Source organism: Mobula hypostoma, chromosome 23 (genome assembly GCF_963921235.1).
Source record: "Mobula hypostoma chromosome 23, sMobHyp1.1, whole genome shotgun sequence".
Classification (NCBI taxonomy): Eukaryota; Metazoa; Chordata; class Chondrichthyes; order Myliobatiformes; family Myliobatidae; genus Mobula; species Mobula hypostoma.
In genome coordinates, this window is record NC_086119.1 from 46,787,990 (window position 1) to 46,810,670 (window position 22,681).

Sequence of the window (22,681 nt, forward strand, 5' to 3'; positions counted from 1 at the left end):
AACACTCACAAATACTGGAGGAACTCAGCAGGTTGGTCAGCATCTATGGAAAAGAGTAAACAGTGGACGTTTAGGGCTGAGACCCTTCATCAGGTCTTAAAATGAAGGGGGAAGATGCCAGCCCCCATCTCTTTATTCTGGCGTCTTCCCCTTTCTGTCTCAGTCCTGAAGAAGCTCTTGGCCTGAAGCATCAACAGTTTACTCCTTTCCATAGATGCTACCTAACCTGCCAAGTTCCTCCTGCATTTTGTGTCTGTTGCTTTGGATTTCCAGCACTTGCAGATGTTCTTGTGTTTATGATAGACTACAGTATATCTTCTAGTAGAGGCAATGCCACAGCTAGCCAGACAATGCAAATGACTGGGTGGTGATAAAAGTGAAAAGGAATTGGGAGATTACATTGCAGTTATATAAGATGTTGGTGAGGCCACACCTACAGTATTGTTAACAGATTTAGTTACTCCATTACGGGAGAGATGTCATTAAACTGGAAAGTATGCAAAGACATTTTGTGAGAATATTAACATGACAAATTCTGCAGATGCTGGAAATTCAAGCAACAAACATAGGGTCTCGGCCTGAAACGTTGACTGTACCTCTTCCTAGAGATGCTGCCTGGCCTGCTGCATTCACCAGCAACTTTGATGTGTGTTGTGAGAACATTGACAGGAATCGAGGGCCTGGTACAGAAAGAGGTTGGGAAGGATAGGACTTGGAACATATGACTGAATTTATAGAGATCGTTAAAATCATGAGGGGTATAGACAAAATAAATGGGCATAGTCTTTTTCCCAAGGAAAGGGAATCAAAAACTCGAGGGCCCAGGTTTAGGGTGAAAGAGGAAATATTTAAAAGAGACCTCTGAGGAAACTTCCTCACACAGAGAGTGGAGGGAATATGGAATGAGTTGCCAGAGGAAGTCATTGAGGCAGGTACAAAAACATTTAAAAGACACTTCTACAGGCACATGGGTAGAAATAGGCCAAACTTGGGCAACCGGGACTAGCTAAGTTGAGCACCTTGGTTTGCATTAATGAGTTGGTCTGAACGACCAGTTTCCATGCTGTTATTATTCTATGACTCTGATTCTGAAAGGACCATCAGGTTTTACTCAAGGTCAGTAAATTCTTGTGATGTTGAACTGGAGGGGGCATATTAAAAAGTGAGTGTGCACTGATTGCAACTTGTCAGTAAGCCAGGAGTGGAGATGGTAAAGGGCTCATATCATAAAGTCTATAAACAACACACACAAGATGCTGGAGGAACTCAGCAGGTCAGATTACATCAATGGAAAAGAGTAAACAGTTGATGTTTCAGGCCCAGACCCTTCATTAGGACTGGAAAGGAAGAGGTTAAAGTAAGAAGGTGGGGGCAGGGGAGGAAAAGTACAAAGTGGTAGGAGATAGGTGAAACCAGGAGAGGAGAAGGGGTGAAGTAAAGAACTTGGAAGTTGATTGCTGAAAGAGATCAAGGACTGGAGAAGGGGGACTCTGATATGAGAGAACAGAAGATCATGGAAGAAAGGGAAGGGGAGGAGCACCAGAGGGAAGTGATGGGCGGGTAACGAGATAAGGTGAGAGAAGGAAATGGGGATGGTCAAGGAGAGCAGGAGGTGGAATTACCTGAAGTTTGAGAAATCGATGTTCATGCCATCAGGTAGGAAGCTAGCTGGAAATCTCAAACTTCCAGCTGGATAAAAATAGAGATACTGTACATGGGTTCATTGTCCGTTGAGAAAATTTAGTGATTAATGCCACCTTTTTTGAGGCATCGTCTTTTGAAGATGTCCTTGATGCTAGGGGGCTGGTGCCCATGATGGAGCTGGATGAGTTTGCAACTTTCTGCAGATTTTCCTGGTCCTGTGCTGTGGCCCCTCCATACCGGACAGTGATGCAACCAGTCAGAATGCTCTCCACAGTGCATCTGTAGAAATTGGCAAGAGTCTTTGGAGAAATTCCAAGTCTCCTCACACTCCTAATGAAATATAACCACTGTTGTGCCTTCTTTGTAATTGCATCAATATGTTGGGCTCCGGATAGATCTTCAGAGATGTTGACACCTGGGAATTTGAAGCTGTTCATCCTTTCCACTACTGATCCCTCGATAAGGACTGATGTGTGTTCCCTCAACTTCCCTTTCCTGAAGTCCATAATGAATTCCTTGGGCTTACTGACATTGAGCGTAAGGGTTTTGTTGCGACATCACTCAACCAGCTGATCTATCTCACTCCCGTATGACCTGTCACTTGAGTTTCGAGTAGTCTGCTATAACACACTCACTAACCAAATATGTGCTAATTATGTGCAGCTGTGGAGTAGATCTGTAAAAAGAATTCCAGGGAAGGCATTGCAAAGTCAAAAGGTCTTGCACTACAACCAGCACTATTTAACTTGCTGAACCAATTTGCTTTTTTTCAGTTATATGGTGTGAGAACAGCATGCCAAGATGTTCCAGTGGATACTGCATTAATAAAAACAATGGATTTTGTGATGGCATTGAAGATTGCTGGAATGGAGAAGATGAAGCAGTTTGTGGTCAGTTGGCTTGCAAAATGACCCCATGCTATCTATCATTCCACAGTGCAGTGGGGGTAAATTTGACATGGTGACAGGGGCTCCCACTGATCTACTGTAACATTCACCAAACAGATGCAGTATGCCTCTCCTCCATCTCTCCCCACCCAAACAAAATCTCAACATAAACAGCACACAAGCCATTCGCACTGAGATCTCAGCACCTCTTCCAACCAGTGACCCTGAACCCGACCCCATGTAGGGTCTTCAATGTATGTTGTCCAGTTTGTTACTTATGCTTCACTCAAGCCTCTTCCCTTGTCCACCCGCTAGCCATTTGTGCAAAACCTTCACTTTGAGTCTGCGGAGTCATATAGAACAGAACAAAGACATTCTACTTAATTATTTATTTAGAGATACAGCACGGAGCAAACCCTTCTGGCCTAACGAGTCGTGCCGCCAAGCAGCCCGCCTACTTAACACTAGCCTAGTCACAGGACAATTAACAATGACCAATTAACCTACTAACCAGTACGTCTTCGGACTGGGGGGTGGGGGGAAACCGGAGTAAGCGGAGGAATCACACGCGGTCACAGCAGGAATGCACCAACTCCTTACAGACATTGCCAGAATTAAACTCCAAAGTCTGACAACCGAGCTTTAGCAGCATTGCGCTAACCGCTATGCTACCGTAGTGCCCAAATTGCTAACCATCAAGGGTCTACCTGCAGTAATCCCACTTACCGGCATCTGCTGCCTAGACTACCATGCCTTGGTAATTCAAAGAGCTTCTTAAGTGTTGTGGGAGTGTCTGCCTCTGTCGCCCCCTGTTACGTTTCAGACCTCAACCACCATCTGAATGAAAAACATTCTTCCTTGCATTCACTCTAATCCTTTTCCCCCTTCCCTTAAATCTATGGCCTCTTGTTTTTGACACCTCTTCTCTAGCAAAGGGTTCTGTAGTATCTACCCTGCCTATGCATCTCATAATATTCTACACTATTGGATCACCCCTAGCTTGTCTGCTCCAGAGAAAACAAAGCCAGCCCACCTGTCTCTCCTCAGAACTAAAATCTTTCATGGGTGTTGGTATTGATTTATTATTGTCACACCTACTGAAATACAGTGGACACCTTGTCTTACAGATTAAATCATTACATAAAAACAGATCACAAATCATTGCAGAGAAACAAGGTACAACAATAACAATGCAGAATAAAGTGCAACAGGGAGAGTGCAGTGCAGGTCCTCAATAAAGTGCAAGATTACACTGGGGTAGATTGTGAGGTCAAAAGTTGATCTTACTGTAATAGGGAACCATTGATTAGTCTTATTACAGCAGGGTAGATGCTGTCCTTGAGCCTTCTGGTAAGTGCTTTTATATCTTCCACCTGATGGAAAAGGTGAGAAGAGAGAATGCCTGGGAAGGGTGGGGTCTTTGATTACGTTGACTAGAGGGGAGCTGGTTTCCATGATGTGCAAAGCTGTGTCCACAACCCCCTGCAGTTCCTTCCGGTCAATAAAAATTGGTGAGGGTTGACCGTGACATGCTAACTTTCTTTATCCCAGGTAACATCCTGGTGAATCTCCACTGCACCATCTCCAGAGGATTCACATCCTCCCCATAGTGTGACATCTTGAACTACACATAATATTCGATCTGTGACCCAATGACAGTTTTATAAAGTTGTAACAAGACCTCCCTACAGTTATATTTTACGGTAGGGCCAATGAAGGCAAGTATCCTGTATGTCTTTTTTGCCAATCTGTCTATGTGTGCTGCCACCTTTAAGGATCGTTGGCCTTATACACCAAGACCGCTTTGTTCCTCAGTATTCCCCAGGGCCCTTCCATTAATTCTAAATACCCTATGCGTATTAAACCCACTCCCCAAAAATAATTCACCTTACACTTAACAGGATTAAGTTCCATCTGCCCAATGTACCACCTGATTACTATCACTCTCTAGCATTAAACTAGGGTAATTAAGTCATAGAAAACACAGCACAGAAACAGGCCCTTTGGCCCATCTAGTCCATGCTGAACCATTTAGACTGTTTACTCTCATTGACCTGCACCAGGACCATAGCCCTCCATACCTCTACCGTCCGTGTACCTATTCAAATTTCTCTTAAATGTTGGAATTGAGCTTGCATACACCATTTGCGCTGGTAGCTCATTTCACATTCTCACAAAACTCTGAGTGAAAAAGTTTCCACTCATGTTCCTGTTAAACTTTTCGCCTTTTACCCATTACCCAGGACATCTAGCGGTAGTCCCACCAACCTCAGTGGAAAAAGCCTGCTTGCATTTATCCTAACTATACGCCTCAATATTTTGTATACTTCCATCTAATCTCCTTTTAATCTTCTATATTCCAAGGAATAAAGTCCTAACATATTCAATCTTTCCTTGAAATTCAGATCCTCCAGTCCCGACAACATCCTTGTAATTTTTCTCTATACTCTTTCAACTTTATTTACATCTTTCCTATAGGTGGGTGACCAAAACTGTACACAGTACTACAAATTAGGCCTCACCAATGCCTTATACAACTTTAATCTAACATCCCATCTCTTGTCCTCAATACTTTGATTATGTAGGCCATTTTTACGACTCTATCCACCTGTGATGCTACTTTCAATGAATTATGAACTTGTATTCCCAGGTCCCTTTGTTCTACTGCAATCCTCAGTGCCCTACCGTTCACTATGTAAAACCTACCCTAGTTGGTCCTCCTGAAGTTCAACACCTCGCACTTGTCTGCATTAAATTCCATCTGCCACTTTTCAGCCCATTTTTCCAGCTGTCCCAGATCCCACTGCAAGCCATGATGGAGAAGACTAGCCTCTTCACTTTTGAAGACATCACCAATTCTTGAGCTATTTGCAACCTCACTAATCACACTCCCTACATTCACATCTATGTACTTATTGTGTATAATGTATGGGTGCCACAGCAATGTAGCAGTTAGTATAACTGTATTTCAGCTCAGGACATCAGAGTTTGGAGTTTGCTTCTGACTTTATCTGTAAGGAGTTTGTATGTCATGGTATGCACTGGTTTCTTCCCAGTGCTCTGGTTTCGTCTTACAATTCAAAGGTGTATCAGTTGGTAGGTTAATTGGTCATTGTAAATTTCCCATGATTAGCCTAGGATTAGTCGGTGGGTTATTGTCGGGACTGTCGCAACCACAGATTCGGCAGCAAGTAGATACGGCAATTGCGCTCGTGAATATGCATATGTCAGCTAAGTATTATTTCATTGTGATAGTATTTAACTCCTTTCATTCCGTTGAGTATTTGTCGAGACTTGGACACAGCAACACTTCGCTGCCTGTTTGCATTCTGCCTTGCTTGAGGAATTGGACTGTCGAGTCAACGGACTCTGAAGACTAGCAGTATTCATTTTATTCTTAGCTGTTCTTTTCAGTTGCAGTGTAGGCTTCGTTTTCCTTTTGAGAGTTTTAGTTAATGGCCTTGTTTGGCCTAGCACTTATTGTTTTCTTTTCCCTTTAACACCGTTCGCATTAAAGTCAGCGAACTATCGAACTTCTTCAGTGTCTATCACTCCGCACTTGGGCCACGTCTGCATCGGGTGACAGGGACGGCTTGAAGGGCCGGAAGGGACTATTCCACACTCTATCTCTCAACTAATAAGTAAATAAAATAACAGGCAAAAAGGGTCCCAGCTCCACTCCCTGTGGTACACTGTTCATCACAGGCTTCCATTTACAAAATCACCCCACCACCATCAATCCTTTTCTTATTACCAAATCAATTTTGGACCCAGGATCCTCACAGACTCTAACCTTTTTGATCAGCCTTCTGTGTGGATTCTTCTCAAAAGTCTTACTGGTGTCCAAGAAAACCATAGAGACCACATTGCCCTCAGTAAATATATTAAGTTACCTTGTCATATAAACTCAACAAAATTAATCTGCCTGTTATTTAGTTGTTTATTTAGAGATCCAGTGTGGAATAATCCCTACTGGCCCTTTGAGCTGTCTGGAACATTAGCCAAGTGCTAGTTCTGTTTGTACTGTCCTGTCATTCAGCACACAAATTCTCCTCTCCTAACCTTTGCCTCTTTGGCTTCTGTGAAGTCAAACTGTGCACCGACTGACTTCTGTCATTATACACTTATATTACACAGAAGGCAAACGGTATATGGATCAAGCTGCCAGAAGAAGGGGCGTTTAAAACATATTTAGACATACTCAAGAAGAGGAAAAGTTTAGAGTGATATGGGCCAAACACAGGCATGTAAGACTAACTCTGAAAGACAACTTGGTGGGTATGGACAAGTTGCGACGAAGGTCCTGTTTTCGTGCTGTGTACCAAAATGACTACAATTCTTGGACCTTGTTGTTTGTGAGAAATGTACAAAATGGTAAATCTCTCTTCATTTTATGGGAAAATTCATGGCGGAGAGAAGAATCCTTTCAGCCCATTGTACTTGTGGTGGTCTTTGAAAAACAACACCCAGTTTATTCCATTGTCCTCTCTCCTCTCCAAAAATGTCTCTGTCATTGTCCCTTTGAAAGTTACCATCAGCTTCCACACCTGTGTTGCTGTTCCTTTGGGTTTACAATAACTCACTGCATAACTAATATTTGCTTTGATTCTCCTCTGATTATTTTGCCCCCGCCTTAATTATGTGTCATATTTGCTCAACACAGAAGGCCATTCAACCACCCTGAACACACATCAGCAGTGTACAGCGGGCATGATGGTATGTGCAGATGACAACTGTTTAAATAAAGACAGCGGCTTCTGCGATGGTGATTCTGATTGTTCTGATGGAAGTGACGAATGGAATTGTGGTGAGTTGCCTCATTATCTATTATTTTATTATTTTACTTTGAACTTTAAATATGACTAGATGTTTCTTTGTAGTTCGATATGCTACTGCTCTCTGTCCCGGGTTGTGGTTCCAGAGGGTATGTCTCTACCTGAAGCACAAACAGTATCTAGTGGCGGGAACCAGCTGGGTTTTTCTCTCAACAGCCCTCGCTGTGTCCTACCAGTTTGCAAGATCTCTGTGCAGGGGGGATGTGAAGAGGGCATTTCTTCTTGTGGCAGAGCACGGAACCAGCAGGGAATGTTTATAAAATAGGAGACGCTGGAGATGTGTACCCATGGCAAGGCATTTTCTAGGCAACCGGATTGTGAAGCCTTCGCAAGCCTCTTCCTCAAAGAGTGGTGGAAGCCAAGTTTGAACATTCTCCACATGGGCTTTCTTTGAGTGCTCGGCTTTCCTCCCGCATCTCAAAGGGGCGTAGGTTGAAAGATTAATTGGCCATTGTAAATGGTGGGTAGGTGAGTGGGGTTGGTTGATGAGATAATGGAAAGAATAATAAATGGGGATTCGTGTAGGTTTTGTGGAAATGGGAGACCATGGGCTTAAGGCCGTGTTCCCCTACTGCATGTCTCGATGACTTGCCTCATCCTGTTGCCTACAGTGGGTGAGTAGAACTGTAACTATTTGCTGGAACCCCAGCAGTCCCTTATAAAGGAGCCCAATTTAAGACCCATTGGCTGCTTTAGAAGCTCTCTAAGATTATGCTGATTCAGGCAACACTGGATCTTCAAACAGTTTCAGGCAGTTTGAGGCTGTTTCATCCTGAAGCATTAATTCTGTTTCTGTCTCCACAACTGCCTTCTTTCCAACATTTTCAGTTTTAATTTCAAACAGCTGTTGGCCATGAACACAAGTGCTCTAACCTACTAACAAATGATGGTTATTTCATTATTTCCTTTCACTATCCCTTTAGAATACATGGTAAACTGAGCTAAAACCTCACACGCCCATTACAAATCAAAAATTTAAAAATCTACACATGCTGGAAATTGGAAGTATAAACGGAATGTGTTGGAAATATTCAACAGGCAGCATCTGAGAGTATTGACATGGTCAACATTTCAGGTCAGTGACCCTTCACCAGTTCTGAGAACTGGTCACTGACGTGAAATAGTAAGTGCGTGAGTCTCTCTCTCTCTCTCTCTCTCTGCAGATTTGCTGAGTATTGATATTTATTTTATTTAAAACCATTTGTGCTTATTCTACCTTGCCTGCATCAGATTGCGGAGCAATGCGATCTGGACTATTGCTCTCAACCACCTTGACATGAAACCATGTGTTCTGATACGGTGGTCAGTAGAGTGTTCTGTTGCCTTCTCCCTGGAAACATTGAGAACTTCACCTCCAGTGTATGTCTCTCGTTCCTGAAATCCCAGCCTGTCCTCTTGTAGATATCAATACATTTCCAGGTTATTTCTACCATGTAATGAGATGTTTATCTTGTTTTAATTTGAACCAGATTGTGAAATATCCCGTGCAACTGATTGCTCGTCAGTAGTGACCCTCACCGGAAGAAAGTATAGAAATCCTTGCCAAGGCTCTCTTATCTCCAACAAGTGGGTGCTGACCACTGAAAGCTGTGCTGAAGACAGGTATAAAGACCATTCTTTTTCCTTCAATAACAGGTTGAGACAGTGTGCTCACTGCCAGAAGCATACTTACTCATGCAGCAAGACTGAGATGCCCAGGCAAAGGGAGATGAAAGGGTAATAGCACGAAAACTGTGACATTGATCATTTATTCCAGATGATCAATTACATTGTGATATCATTACATACCCTTTAAGTGAAAAGGGAGGCTGATGGATGAATGAATAAGTAAAAATACATACATATAAAGAACGTAAAACTGCACAGTGTAAAGTAACAAACTATCTGCTGCGGGAACTCGGGATCAGCAGCATCTGTGACTAGAAAGGACCTGTTGATACTTCAGGTTGAAACCCTGCATCGGTTTTTCTTTCCCAAATGGACAACCCTTCCAGCACCTCAAGAAATTTGCCACAACTCTGAATTTCCAAGTCCTCCATCATCAACGTCTTGGTGTCACCTTCAAGTAGAAACTCAGCTGGACCAGCCACATGAACGTTAGAGGCTGAGGATTGTGAAGCAAGTGACTCATGAAATTGGCTGTCACATCTCTGCATTACAATAATATTTCATTGGTTAGGGATTTTCTGAGATTGTGTAAAAAGTCTTAATTTTTAAACTCATTTTCATTTGCTTTCGATTCTAAAATGTGACAGGCTAAATGAAAGAATGCTGCTGACCCTTTGGGATACTTGCCCATATTTCTTTGTTATACAGAAGGCCATTGGGCCCATTGAGTATATGCCAGCTTCCACAATCCCATTCACCTCACTCCCTCAACTATTTCCCTGTAACCTATTTCCCAGTTATAACCCTCCTTCTCCTATCACTCACCCATACACTAGGGGCAATGGAAAGTAGACAATTAACCAAACAATGCCCATATCTTTGGGATGAGAGAGGAAACCACAAGGTCACCGGGCAAACGTGCAAACTCCACACAGACAATAACATATCGTTATAGAACAAGACCTAGATCCATAGTCAGGCTTAACCAGGGTCTTCAGAGCTGCAAAATGGAAACTCTACCTACAGCACCACTTTATATCATGCCAACACACACGTCCTAATCCATAGTTGCAGCAAATTTCTTGAGGAGCTGGAAGGGTTGTCACTTTGCCCATTAGGAACAAACTGATGCAGGGTTTCAACCTGAAACATCAGCAGATCCTTTCCTGCTGCAGGTGCTGCTCAACCCTCCTGAGTTCCCGCAGCAGACTGTTACTTCATACAGTACAGCTTCACATTTTTTGTATGTATTTAACGGTATATTTACTCATTCATTCATCCATCAGCCTCCCTTTTCATTTAAACGGTCTCTATAGATATCACACTTTCTGTTATTTTTATTCAGTTAAAGGACATGGGCCTTGCAGGCTGAGACAGTATTTAATTCTTCTTCTTCAGCCTATCACCCCCACAAGCGCATAGGTAGCTCGCTACAGTCCTCTATCCTGGGTGAGTCTTTCAAGTTGTAGCCAGGTGTGGCCCATCTTCTTGGCATATCCTCCCTCTCCCAGGGATGAGGTCTTTGGAGCCTCTTTTGGCATCTCTGCAGCACTGGGTGTTTACGGAATGGGGATGCCACCCCACGCCCGTCCCTCCTTTCACAGCCAGACTTGGGACCGCGCATGGTGGAGTTACAGCATTTCATTACCTATCCATAATTGTCCTCGAAGGCAGCGGTGAGCTACCTTCTTGAACCACTCCCGTCCTTGTGGAATGGGAACATCCACAATCCCAGTAGGGAAGGAGTTCCCGTTATGACACGTACCCAAACATGCCAGCTTCTGGGGTATAGAAGCTCTAACTCTCTGGAATATGGATAGCTGGCACAGATTCAGGACCATTCCGCTAATTGGCAGTCATGTTTTGGATGCCAAAAATTGAGTATTTAAAAAGCAGCTGAATGGAGCCTCAGTTAAATTGTAAGCCCAACCAGAGATATCGTCTAGCGTTTTGTTTTGTGCTCAGTTCTCCATCCAGTTTTATTCCATGTCCCGATCCTAGCCTCAGATACTCCAGCATTTGAGTCCAAACCATCCTCGTCCCCGTATGATTGAGCCAGCAAGGACCCAAAGGGGTAGCAGTGTCTTTTGTCCACATTTGATCAGACACAGCAAGAAGATTTCCAGACAGAGCCTGGAGATATGCCATCTCCAGGTAGCCATTTGTCAACTTTCACCAGGAGGAAGCCAGAGTCGCTCGGGAGAGCCAGCACATCTTGCAGCCCTGGAGAGATTCAATAGTGACACGGGCTCTTGCTGTGGCTTCCTCATCCAGTGCTCATTAGTGTTCAAACTCCAGCCGTCCCAGTTCCCTTCAAAGTGTAGAAAGGTGCCTTCATTATCTCTCTTCTGACTGGAAGAGCCCTGGCCTGGGCCACTGTGCATTGGGAATGAAGGTCGGAGGTTTTCTTGGATTCGGAGAAATCCATGGCCGCCATCAGGAAGGTGTTCCAGCACCCTGCTGGAGCCAGCCACCCAGTCTGATGAAGATTCAACAGGTCAGACGGTCAGCGGCCAACTACACTATCAAGTTTTAGACCTTAGCCCAAGAGAGAGGCTGGAACGGGGTGGGGGCGGGGGCCTTGGCCACTATAACACCATGGACTGTGAGATGAACTGAAGGAAGCCCTTGCCTTGGGAGAGCCACCAGAGGACTTGGAGGTTCTGATTGACAAATCTATTCGTCTTGATAAGTGTAAGTAGAACTACATCAAGAGGTCAAATAAGGCTAGCCTGAGCCTGGTCTCAAGGCATTGAAGTTCCACCCCACAATCTCAGATAATGACCATCCCATCTCCTGGTCAGGATACTGTCGAGCCCATGCAAATTGGCCGCATAGGAATCTCCGCCAATAAGAGGTTCCAGCGTCGGAGTCAAGGTTGTTGCTATTACTGCGGGAAAGCAGGTAACCAGTGGGCTGAATGTCCGAAGCTGCAGCCGTTGGAAGAACTGTTAAGACCATCCAGTATTGGGAGGACTGTGACGGTAGCGGCCACTACTCCCAACCTCACGGATTTTGGTGTCACGCTGAGGGCGGAGATCTCCTGGGCTGGGGTATGAACTGACTCGAGATGAATGCTTTTTTGGACTCTGGGGCAGCTGGAAATTCCCTGGACATGGGGACCAAGCATCGGCTGAACATGTCACTGCAGAAGTTGGGCCAGCCCATGTTCCCAACTGTCTTGGACAGCTGCCGCTTGGTTCCGGGCAGATCCGGCAGCGGGCATTGGTCTTGCAGATGGGGATAGTAGATCATGTGGAGGACGTTAGTTTTTATAGCATTGACTCCTTACATACCCCTGATCTTCGGCCACCTTGGCCCTCCCAGCGTCGCCCTTCCGTCAACTGCATGGTCCAGTCACTGCAAGAAGGTAAGTTTTCGGCCTGGTGTTCTCACCCCCAGACTCCCCTGAGACCAGTGCCCATTAAGGGAGCAGACTTCTATTCAGGGTAACCTGGAGCCTTCAGGAAACACAGTCCTGCCTTCAAGGGTAGATAACACAGCTCCAGCAACAGGCCCGTGCGAGTCCCGGCCCTGTCCAGTCAGGGGTGTGCTGGAACTAGATCTTTATTCAGGAACAAGTCAAGCAGGCATCCAAGAGGTCTGGAACTCTAGCAGCTAATCTAAAGGGCTCCAGTTGACAGATCCCATCTAAGGGGAAGACTCCAAGATGGAGTTCTTTAAAACCTAGTCCCAGGAGCTCGAGGACCCCAGGCCTTACTGCCGATATCTGAGGATACGGACGAGGATTTGGACTGTGACTTGGCCTCTGCTTTCACCAAAGACACTTGTGAACCTATGGAGAAGATCCTGGGGCTTGCTGAATCACCCCTGCTACTCAGAGAGCCTCAGGAGTTGTTCTCAAAGGAAGGTTCAGGGCTAATTCCAGCATCCAGGCCAGCCGAAATCCCTTCTGCTTACACAGATTTGGAGGAGGCCTTCATCAAGGGAAAGTCCTCAACTCTTCCACTGCACCGACCCTATAATGTGCTACAGATCTACTGCCAGGGACCTGCCCTCTGTAGGGTCAATTGTAAGCAATCTCAGGCCTGGAAAGAAGCACTGTGGAGGAGTATGTTAAGAAGGCTCTTGCCCTGGGATTCATTCAGCCCTCTACCCCACCTGCGAGTGCTGGCTTCTTCTTTGTACGGAAAAAGGACAGGAGCCTGCGGCCATGTATTGATTATAGAGGGATGAATCGCATAATGGCCACCGGAAGTTTGAGAAATTAATGTTCATGCCATTAGGTTCGAGGTACCCAGACAGAATATAAGGTTTTGCTCCTCCAACCTGAGTGTGGTCTCATCGCAACAGTAGCGGAGGCCATGGACTGACATGTCAGAATGGGAAGTGGAATTAAAATGGGTGGCCGCTGGGAAATCCGGCTTTTCGTCCAGCAGATGGATCACAGATGCTGGCAAAGCTGTCTCTCAGTCTACATTGGATCTCACTGATATACAGGAGGCCACACTGGGAGCACCAGATACAGTAGATGACCCCCAACAGACTCGCAGGTGAAGTGTAGCCTCACCTGGAAGGACTGTTTGGGGCTCTGAACGGTAATGAAGGAGGTGGAGTATGGGCTGTTGTAGTACTTGTTTCACTTGCAAGAATAAGTGCCAGGATGGAGCTCAGTGGGGAGGGACGAATGGACAAGGGACGTAGGAAATGATTCCTGGGGAAAGCAGAAAGCAAGAGGGAGGGAAAGATGTGCTTGGTGGTGGGGTCCTATTGGAGATGGCGGAAGTTACGGAGAATTATGTGCTGAAATTGGAGGCTGGTGGGGTGGTAGGTGAGGACAAGAGGAACTCTATCCATGGTGGGGTGGTGGGAGGATGGGGTGAGGGCAGATGGAAGAGATGCGGTTGAGGGGAGCATTGATGGTGCAGGAAGGGAAACCCCTTTCTTTGATGGAAGAGGACATCTCCTTAGTTCTGGAATGGAAAGCCTCATCCTGAGAACAGATGTGGCAGAGACGGAGGGAATGAGAGATGACATTTTTACAAGAAAGAAGGTGGGAAGAGGTATAGTCCAGGTAGCCGTGAGAATCAGTGGGTTTATAAAAGATATCAGTGGATTAGCTGTCTCCAGAGATAGAGACAGACAGATCGAGAAAGGAGAGGGAGGTGTCAGAAATGGACCAGGTAAATTTGAGGGCAGGGTGGAAGTTGAAGGCAAAGTTGATGAAGTCGACAGCTCACACCAATACAGTTGATGTAGTGTAGGAAAAGTTGGGGAGTGATACGGTGTAGGCTTGGAACATAGACTGTTCCATGTAGCCGACAAATAGGCAGGTATAACTGAGACCCATGTGAGTGCCCATGGCTACACCTTTTGTTTGAAGGAAAAGGGAAGAGCCAAAGGAGAAATTATTCAGTGAGGACAAGTTCCACCAGATGGAGGAGAGTGTTGGTGGGTCTGGTGTCTAGAAAGAAACGGAGAACTTTGAGGACTTCCTGGTGGGGGATGGAGGTGTATAGAGACTGGACATTCATGGGGAAAATTAGACGATCGAGTAGTCTTAGATAATTATGGATCGTTTTTGAATGCCTGCAAATTCATTGCCTTGGACAGACTACTGTCTGTGGTGGAGACAGCCGAAATAGTCCTGCAGTAGCTCTTCAGGATCCATGGTTTTCCAGTGGACATTGTGTCAGATCGCAGTCCACAATTCGCGTCACGTTTTAGGAGGGTGTTCTTTAAGCCGATTGGGGCAACAGCAGATCTTTCCTCTGGGTTTCACCCACAGTCCAACAGCCAGATGAAGCAGGTGAACCGAGCTTTGGAATGAACCCTATGATGCCTCTCCTGCAGCAGGCCTTCAGGATCCATGGTTTTCCTGTGAATATTGTGTCGGACTGCAGTCCGCAATTCGCATCACATTTCTGGAGGGTATTTTCCAAACTGATTAAGGCAACAGTGAGTCTTTCTTCTGAGTTTCACCTGCACGGGAGAACTAGGATATACAATAGAATGTACCCTCAGATGCCTGGCCTCTGAAAGACCATATGAGTGGTTCTACTGTTTGATGAGGGCAGTGGTCGCCCACAACACTTTATGGCATTTGGTGCATGGTACGTCCCCTTTCAAATGCCAATTTGGGTATTCTCCACCACTCTTCCCTGAGCAGGAAGCCAAAGTTTGGGTTCTTGTGGCCAAAGATCTTGTCCGATGCCACAGAGCAAAATGCACTTGGGCAAGGGAGATTTTGCTAGCTTCTACTCAGAACGCTGAAATAAAGGCTAACTGCAAGAAAAGAAGGGGACCAGATTTGCAGCCTGGCCAGCAGGTCTGGCTGTCAACCCAGGAATAGCCTTTCTGAGTGGAATCCAGGAAATTGGTGCCCAAGTTCATTGGACCCTTCAAGATTCTCAGGAAAGCAAACCCAAAGGCTTACACCTTGCAACTCCCCAAGACCCTCAGGTCAATCCAACTTTCCACATTTCCAAATTAAAACCTATGAACACCAGCCCTTTAGCCCCTCCACCACTCGTCCCACAGCTGCCCAAGTTTGTCGATGGGGAACAGGTCTTCACTGGGAGAAGAATTTTGGATTCATGAACTGTTCAGGGTGTTCGGAGGTTCCTCAAGGACTGAGAAGGATTCCGACCCGAGAAATGGCGATGGGTTCCTGAAAGGGACATCTTGGATCTGGCTCTCATCCATGACTACCATCATCATCTCACCAAGCCGCCAGGGCCGCCAGGAGTCAACCTTAGGGGAGGGGGTCTTGTTACAACATGTACCCAAATGCGCCAGCTTACAGGGTTTAGATGCTCTAACTCACCGGAGTATGGGTAGCTGGCACAGCCCCTTGAAAGATTCAGGACTGTCCTGCTAATTGGCAGTCATGTTTGGGGCACTGAGAATTAAGTATTTAAAGAGCACCTGAACCCAGCCACAATTCTTAATCGTAAGCCCAACCTGAGATATCGTCTAGCGCAGGGGTCTCCAACCCTTTTTGCACTGCGGACTGGTTTCATATTGACAATATTCTTGCGGACCAGCCAACCCGGGGGCGCGGGTAGGGTTGCCAACGGACAAAAGTAGCAGTCAAATACGTTGTTTACCGCGAGACTACAATGACCATGAAGCCTTGCGCGGCACAAGTGCACATGCGTTTACGTACCGATTTTTTCTATAAATCGTTTTTGGCGATTCTGTTCGGGGGAGGGGAGGGTGGTGTTAATCACGACGGGAATATCGGTGATAAGTGGCTAATATACTCAATTTCGTTTCTAAAAGGGATTATCTAATGAATTTAATATTAAACACACAGCGCATATTTTCCTCGCATGAATATAGCGATAAGTCTATTATCAGGGGAGCTTGAAGTAAGTGTTGAACAAACTTCCAGTAGAAGTGGTAGAAGCAGGTTCGACATTATCATTTAAAGAAAAATTGGATAGGTATATGGACAGGAAAGGAATGGAGGGTTATGGGCTGAGTGCAGGTCGGTGGGACTAGTTGAGAGTAGCGTTCGGCACGGACTAGAAGGGCCGAGATGGCCTGTTTCCTTGCTGTAATTTTTATATGGTCATATAAGTAAGTCAATAGCATCGTAACATTTTAAGTACCATTTGGATATTAAACACACAGCACATATTTTCCCCGTATGAACATATAAAATCATTACAACACACCAATATCGCTGGATCAGTGGGAGCCCTGGGCTGAATACTTGTTCCCTGCAACAAGACGGTCCCATCGAGGGGTGGTGGGAGACAGCGATACTCGAAGGGGGTTCCTCATGTCCGGTCTATTCTGCAATTTGGTTTTTGTTGCATTCATTGCAGAAATATGTTGGAAATGGAAGCAACGTTTTCAGTGCTTTCCCGTCTATCTCAGGATATTTAGCCTTGACTTTGATCCAGAACGCCGGCAGAGATGTTGTGTCAAACATACTTCTCAGCCCGCCGTCATTTGCAAGCTCGAGGAGTTGATCTTCTTCCCGCGCTGACATGGAAGACACGCGGGTAATGACCTCGCATGTGTCATGGCTCAACAGTGGGTGTGGCAGGGAATGAGGAAAGGTGCAGCTGACTCATATCGCCAAATCATATCTTTTCCTCACGGCCCGGTAGTGCATGCTTTGCGGCCCGGTGGTTGGGGACCGCTGGTCTAGCGTTTTGTTTTGTGCTCAGTTCCCGATCCAGTTTGATACCGTGCCTTGATCCTAGCCTCAGATACTCCAGCATCTGGGTCCACAGCATCCTTGTGAAGGGCTCTCATCACAGTTCCAGGATTTTGTCCTGACGATGGTAAAGGAATGGTGATGTATTTCCAAGTTATGAAGGCATGTGCCTTTGTTAGGAGGAAGCAGGTTCACAGGTTTGGTAAATGAGACAGAAGGCACTGATTACAAATCAACACAATAACCATTTATTTACAGGCAAACAGTAAAACATTCAATCAAACATCTAAGTCACCCTACATTACAGAAACTACAACACTAACCATTCACTAACACTTCAAACTCAACAGGTACTTCATTAAGTCTCCCCAAGTTACACAACTACAAAACTAAACATTCAACAGATACCTACCTAAGTGTGCACGTGGCCCTCCTATATCTGCAGCAAACTTTCCCAATGGTTCTTCAGCACTGGTTGAGACCAAAATGTGAAGATGAGCCCCTGGAGACAGAGGAAGGCCTATGAGTCTCTTGCACGTGCTGTCCCTAAACCCTTCAGGTGCCTGGAAACTGACACTGGTGTTGTGGTGAGCAAGGTGACCAATGGGAAGGAGGTGGTACATCCCTCAAAAGGCTCAGTCAACAACTGGCACAGTGGAAGGGGCTTTCGACTGGCAAATAAACTAACCCTTCACATTACAGGCTTGGAGGGCAACTTCCAAGTGGCGGTGTTCCCAAGCTTTTGGTGTCTTTGTCCTTGCTGGTGGACGTCAAGTGTTTGGAGGGAGTCTTGACGAGTTGTCTGATAACAATGCAGAGAAATTACATCAGCACTCAGGTCAATGTCCCATTTAACACCAGAGACTCTTTACTCAGAAAAGAGAGCTAATACCTGAAACTACGACAACTTTACTCAATAGACATAGGTAATTCCTCCAGGAAAATTCAGTGAATGGAGGAAAGCTCCATTGAAGTCATTCACATGTTATACAATTAACCCCAGTCATTTATGTGGTGGGGGTCACTGAGCTTGAGTGACAGGAAGTTTAACCAATCATCCTACTGACTGTGAATAATATTGTCACCATTTATGAAAGTTGCTGGTGAACGAAGCAGGCCAGGCAGCATCTCTAGGAAGAGGTACAGTCGATGTTTCGGGCCAAGACCCTTCGTCACCTCTTCCTAGAGATGCTGCCTGACCTGCTGCGTTCACCAGCAACTTTTATGTTTGTTGCTTGAAATTCCAGCATCTGCAGATTTCCTCGTGTTTGCATTGTCACCATTTCCCAGTTTTCAAAGTACATCAATATTTTTCCTGCATTTCTTCTGCAAAAATGTATTCTTTATGGTTAAAAGTGATTTTAGCTTTGCTCATGATGTCTGTTCCAGTTCCTTCCAGTATATTTGTGCTGGCTCTCCCAAGCTGACAAAATACAGGATTGAATCACGTTACACTCTGGACAGTACAGGTGAAGGTATTGCTCTCCTGCTTCTGGACTCCCCGGTGGCATTCAACGGCTTTCAGCCAATTCCTCTGCCCAGCCCTATGAATCAAACGGAAACAGCTCAAACCAGCTGCAAAGTCACAGGCCTGTGGAACACCACACGTCAAGGTAAGATAAGCTGCCATTTAGCATGCAGATACATGTTGTCTCGTGGAACAGTGCAGAACAGAAGGATTATATACAAAATAAAAGCAACATGTCAGAGTGTTGCAACGTTTAGCCCTGCAGCCACACAGCTTTAGGCAATCAAGTTCGACCCAGACTCTGTTGCTCACCGGGACTTGACAGGCTGAATGGCCTCCTTTAGAACCAACATAAGGAAGTGTTGGAATTACTCAAAAGGTGAGACAGCATCTGTGGACAAAAGGGGAGGGTTACCTTATGAGGGTTCATTGTCCTGAAACATTAACTCTACTGCTCTCTCCACAGATGCTGCCTGACCTGCCACTTATTTCTGGTTTCCAGTATCTGCAGTTACCCTTCAACTTAAAGCTCCTTAGTGTCCTATTGCAAATACTGAGCGTGGTCGGCAAATGAAGTGGGGTTCAAACACGGGATAATTGGACCAAGGCACCCAATATTCAATCCCCCTTCTACATCCTGCTCTCAGTTCACTTCTGGGAAGTAAATACACAGGAACTTCCGTACAGCACAGACTGAATCCCTAAAAGCCAAGAGCAGGGATACCACTCCGGGAAGTGGGCATCAGTGCAGCCGGATACTTAAAGTACATGCGAGGCTTCCAGCTGCATATTGGATACAGAACATAGAACAGTAAAACTCAGCAAGAGGCCCCGCAGCTCACGTTGTATGACGCAAATTAAACTAAACCGTTTTGCTTGCACATAATCTAAATCGTTCCATTCCCTGCACTTTCATGTCAGTGTCTAAGAGCCTCTTAGATGCCTCTTTCTTATCTGCTTCCACCACCCTGGCAATGTGTTCCAGACGTCTTTTACACTCTACGTTAAAAAAAATGCTTTGCACATCTTCCTTAAACTTCCTCAATCTCACCTTAAAGGCATACCCTCTAATATTTGACTCTCCTGGAAAACAAAAGACTAATCTATCCTATCTGTGCCCCTCATTGTTTTATAAACTTCTATCAGGTCCCCCCCTCAGCTCCCAACTCTTCAGAGAAAACAATCCAAGATGGAAATATATAGTGAGAAGGGAATAAAAAAGGTATCACAATAACAGAAATGAAGAAAATAGGTCTAAAATGTTTGCAAAAATGATGTTATAGTCAGTGATTGGCATCTATATCCTTTCAATCTAAACTTTAATCCAATTAGCTTGTAAACCGTTTGTTCCTGGGGTCAGTTAGGTACCTGAATCGCAATCATCGACCTTCTGTTTCTTCCAACAGGTGAATGGTATGTGATTGCTTCTGATGAACAACGGATCGTAGTACATGAAGTTTTTCAACATCTCAGAAACTGTCAGGTACGTCTATACACTGCTGAATTTGTGTTTAGCAGAGGCAACATGCCTGTGCATTCATTCTGCAGATGCTAACAATGAGTTTCAAGGCACATCCAATCGACATGCAGCACCTGTGTTTGCAATGTAACTCCTGACTCCTGTCCTGTCTGAGCTAAATTCTGGACCGTAAGGATTCCTGATCAGAAACCAGATTCTGACAGATAGGAGTGGGGGAAGATTTAAAGGGGACTTAAGGAGCACAAAGGGTGGTGGGTATATGGAATGAGAGGAGGAGGTATAATGAGTACAATTACAACATTTAGAACGTTTTTGGGACAGGTTCATGGAAAGGAACGGCATGGGGGTTTATAGACCAAAGGCAGGCAAATGGGATCATCTTAGACAGGAATTTTAGCTAGGCCGCTGTGGTAGCGGAGAATTTAGTGCAATATTATTACATCTCAGGGCTTCGGAGTCAGAGATCAATCCCAGCGTCTTCAGTAAGGGGTTTGTAAGTTCTCTCTGTGGAGTGCGTGGGTTTTCTATAGGTCCTCCAAATTCCTCCCACAATCCAAAGATGTACCGGGTAGATTAACTAGTCATTATCATCATAGCTTGTCACACCAGACAGCCAGCCACTATAGTGTTGTTTGGTTGATGTTGAGCAGGTCAGTGTCAGCTAAATCAGGTGAGAGTGGGCAGTTGCGCAGAACGTGTTCAATGTTCTGCACCCTTTCGCCACACTCACAGGATTGGCTGGTCTTTCAACCCCACTTCACCATATTGTCTCCCGTCCTACAAACTTCCGCTCTCGCTCTGTTGAGAGTGCACGACTTCTGTCTGTCAAGCAGTGCCTCGTCTGGCAACATTTTTGTGAGGTCTTGCACTGTGTTGTTTGGTGGGGTTCTGGCTTCTGTTTGTTGCCAGAGGTCAATCCTGTATGTTTGGGGGGGTATGTTCCGTGCGGTAGTTCCTCCACTGGAGCAAAGCTTTTCCACGACTTTAGGTGGTTAGAAACTGGCACATGATGGTATAGTGGGTGCCGTGGATCCAAGTTCTGTTTACCTTTTTCAATTTTTGTTGTAGTGTGTCTTTGGATTTACAATGACCAATAAATCTTTTTTTTTGGTAAAAGGGAAAAAGATTAATTGGTCATTGTAAATTGACCCATGATTAGGGGTTGTCAGGGGATGTGGACCGGTGCCCCTCAAAAGGCCAGAAGGGTCCATTCCACGCAGTATCTCTAGATAAATCTTAGTCAGCATGGATGAATTGGGCAGAGGGGCTTGTTTCCACACTGTATAAGGTATTAGCTATTCAGTATGCTGGTTACTACTACAAGATGAGGACTCAAATTATTGAAGATAATATCCTGGGCTATCGAACAAAGAACAGAACAGCTACATTGTCCGCTACATTTGCCTTTTTTTTTAACTTTTCCTGTCAGCCATGGTTAGTCCTCCTAGCTTTAGAATACCTGTTCTTCTTTGGGATGTATCTATCCTGTGCCTTCTGAATTTCTCCCAGAAACTGCAGCAATTACTGTTCTGCCATCATCCCTGCTAGTGTGCCCTTCTGATCAACTTTGGCTAGCTCCTCTCACATGCCTTTGTAATCCCTTTACTCCACTGTAATACTGATATATCTGACTTCGGGTTCTCCCTCTCAATTTGCAGGGTGAAGTCAGTGATATTATGATCACTGTCTGCTAAGTGTCCCTTTACCGTAAGCTCCCTAATAAAATCCTGTTCATTATACAACACCCAATCCAGAATTTCCTTTTCCCTAGTAGGTTCAAATACAATCTGCCCTAAAAAGCCATCTCATAGGCATTATACAACTTCTCTCTCGGGATCCAGCACCAATCTGATGTTCCCAATCTACCTGCATATTGAAATCCTGCATGACTATCAAAACATTGCCCTTTTGACATGTGTTTTCTATCTCCCATTGTAATTTGAAGCACACATTCTGGCTACTGTTCAGGATTCTGTATATAACTCCCATCATGGTCTTTTTACCCTTGCAGTTTCTTAACTCTACCCACAAGGATTCTACATCTTCTAATCCTATGTCACCTCTTTCTAAGGACTTGGTTTATTTTTTTTTACCAATAGAGCCATTCCAACCCTCTGCCTACCTGCCTGTCCTTTCAATATAATGTGTACCCTTGGATGTTAAGCTCCCAACTATGATCTTTAAACCATGACTCAGTAATGCCCACAACATCATACTAACTGATATCTAACAACGTCAATGTCTAACTGATCATCTACCTTATTTCATATACTGCATGGATTCAAATATAACATCTTCAGTCCTGTACTCACCACCCTTTTGGATTTTGTCCCCCACTTACACTGCAATTTTGCTCGATCATCTGCCTGTACCTCCTGACAGTCTTAAAGCACACTGTATACCAACTGTCCCATCATGATCAGCCCTAAAACTGGTTTCCCATCCCCCTGCCAATTTAGTTTAAACCCTCCCCAATAGCTCTAGCAAACTTGTCCGCAAGGGTATTGGCCCTTCTCGGGTTCAGGTATAACCTATCTCTTTTGTACACATTCTACCTCCCCCAGAAGAGATCCCAGTGTTCCAGAGATCTGAAGACCTACCCCCTGCACTAGTTTTCAGCCATCT

General features: G+C 45.1%; 1 protein-coding gene across 1 annotated transcript in view; it reads left to right on the top strand.

The window, feature by feature from the left end:
• The window catches only part of LOC134336851 (transmembrane protease serine 6-like), a 64,255-nt gene that overhangs the window by 38,151 nt on the left and 3,423 nt on the right, over positions 1-22,681 (top strand). Inside the window, exons 7-11 of the mRNA XM_063031429.1 lie at positions 2,418-2,534; positions 7,195-7,338; positions 8,836-8,968; positions 18,498-18,721; positions 19,983-20,059. Of these exons, the coding sequence (XP_062887499.1) occupies positions 2,418-2,534; positions 7,195-7,338; positions 8,836-8,968; positions 18,498-18,721; positions 19,983-20,059 (695 nt within the window). The remainder of the gene's footprint in view (positions 1-2,417; positions 2,535-7,194; positions 7,339-8,835; positions 8,969-18,497; positions 18,722-19,982; positions 20,060-22,681) is intronic.